Source organism: Primulina eburnea, chromosome 17, assembly GCF_022965805.1.
Source record: "Primulina eburnea isolate SZY01 chromosome 17, ASM2296580v1, whole genome shotgun sequence".
NCBI lineage: Eukaryota > Viridiplantae > Streptophyta > Magnoliopsida > Lamiales > Gesneriaceae > Primulina > Primulina eburnea.
In genome coordinates this window covers 5,323,621-5,325,910 of record NC_133117.1, presented here as the reverse complement: position 1 = coordinate 5,325,910, position 2,290 = coordinate 5,323,621, and the positions used below count along the sequence as shown (strand labels likewise).

Here is a 2,290-nt window from a genome sequence, read left to right as displayed (position 1 = left end):
AATTATAGAAGGAATCCATTAACAACATCAAATTTAATTACGTTGCTATGAATTTGAACGACATTATCACAAGAAAGTTGGAGGAATATGCGAAATATGAAGAAACTAAAATACTGGAAAATGAAAAATGAGCGTGCAATTGACAATAGAATTCTGCAGAGCTTTTACTGTTGATTTTTTTGTGTGTAGTTGTTCAGAGACCTTTTCTGATCGTCTTCCTCCACTTTTGTTCCACTCTGCACGACAGTTTTACCTTCCCTCGTCACTCCACGTTCTTCCACTTCCTTCCACGTCGGGCCGTGGCAGCGAACTGCTATCACGTTTCTTCATTGGGCCATTGGGCTTTTTCTCTGTTTGGGCTTTATCTCTTGGGCTCCCAAGACTTTGGCCAAATCACTATAAGTTGGGTAATGCCTATCTGTTTGGGCTAAACAGACTGGTTTCTGAATTTTGTACTTCTGAGGCTTGTTGTTTTCGAATAAATATTTGAGAGCAACGCCGGTGTCAACCAACCCCCGTCCCGGGGCGTGACAGTAGAAGCCGCAACCACATAACATGTAGTAAACAGTTGTCACGGCTACGCTCAAGAATGTGGCTTTCTTCATTGTCTTTTGCTCTGATGGTGGAGATTTTATGGTATCCTGTAAGGAAAGAAAGTATATTTTAGAGGAAATGAATCAACAATTATTTCATTTTTTGAGGTACAGACTCAAGTTTTTTGTTTTTGGTTCGAAAGATTATCAAATATACCTGAATTTCAATAAGAATGAAGGAGTAAGAGTAGGCAAAAGCTATGTCTCCAAGTGCTTGAAAACTCCTCCAGACCTTTTGAGTTTTGGTTACTGTTTCAATACTTACTCCGGTGAGACTTCCTTTAATTTTACCATTTTCTGCAACGAAAATTCAGTATTGATCAAAAATATAATTCTTCATGAAATAACACCTCTAAAATCCAAGCTGGACAAATTTTAATGTGTTGCGAAAAGTAAATCACCTGCAACTTTGCCAATTCCAAGGCCTAAGCCAATGGTAGAGTAAGTAAAGGACATAATTGCAGCAACAATCGAAAGCCACCAAATTTGATCAAAATCTGGGATTTGTGAGAAAATTATTTCTATCACGCCAAATGCAATCATGTAAGGATTGCTCGAAACTCTGCAAGGGCTGTCATCTCCTTTTGAGTGGAAGCAATTAGACTTCTGAATTGCCCTGTTCCATTAGTTCTCATATAAATTAAAACACTAATATTCTCAAAAATATATTTATAAAAGAAAATTTGTAAATGTTGTTTGATTTTCTCACATCATGCTTATAGAAGATGCAATGGTGTAACCGACGGCAACTCTAAAAAGATTCAAATACTGAATTGCCCCATAAACTTTAACCTGGAACCCACCTGCTGATTCCAAGAAAATTCGGAAAAAACTTCAGAACTTCATATTTTACATTATATATACAAGACTAAAAGCTCCCGTATGAAGAAAGCATACCCAAATTGGCTCTGACAGCTTCCATGTAAGTGTAGTTTCTCTTCCCGGTGACGGGGTCGCCGGAGCGGTAACATGACGCCAGAAGGGAAGAGGTGTAATAGGTCACAAAAGAGAACAAGAACAAGACAGTTGGACCAGCAATCCACCCCAATTGAGCGGTTGCCCAAGCCAAGGACAAAACACCAGAACCAATCACAGCTGTTATGATATGAGCACTTGCAGTCCAGACAGTACCTACACATTCACAGCAGAAAAATAAAAATTCAACAACAAACATATTACATGAAAGAAAATTGAAATCTTGATTGAATGGATTCCACATAAAATTTTAGAAAAAATAATTACCTGTTCTTTCGAGACGACCATCGTCGTCGTAACACTTGAAGCCAGCCTGAGGAGCTACATTGATGGAGACATCAACATCAAAGGCTTGCTGATGATTCTGTATCGATCCTGTATTCTCAGGAGCCATCTTTTTAATTTTCTTCTTGTTGGGATTTCGAAAACCAAGAAAATATTGAACTTACTTTCTGAAGATATATAAGAGAGACGCGTTTCGTCAACAAGTAGACCGCGCCACCAAATTCTTGAGTGGAAATAGATTGATCTAAATATTTGATTCAAAAGTTTCCGCAAAAGGGAAGCTATACTTAAAGAGGAATCTATAAATGTGTTGTATTAATTATCTGATTTTGCCATTGGTTAACTATCATGCTGACAACGATAGTTTCCACGGATCAAGCAGCAGAGGGTGCTGTGGATTTTAGTCCACATCATCATTAAGAAAAAAAACTTAATTT

General features: G+C 37.9%; 1 protein-coding gene across 1 annotated transcript; it reads right to left on the bottom strand.

The window, feature by feature from the left end:
• Positions 1–249: 249 nt before the first annotated feature.
• On the bottom strand, positions 250–2,027 carry LOC140818757 (amino acid permease 3-like). Its single transcript, XM_073178809.1, has 7 exons — positions 1,836–2,027; positions 1,491–1,724; positions 1,303–1,396; positions 995–1,209; positions 751–890; positions 514–641; positions 250–382 (listed from the first exon to the last, which is right to left on the bottom strand). Exons 1-7 carry the CDS (start codon positions 1,960–1,962, stop codon positions 250–252), a joined length of 1,071 nt encoding a protein of 356 aa, XP_073034910.1. The 5' UTR covers positions 1,963–2,027.
• Positions 2,028–2,290: the final 263 nt, after the last annotated feature.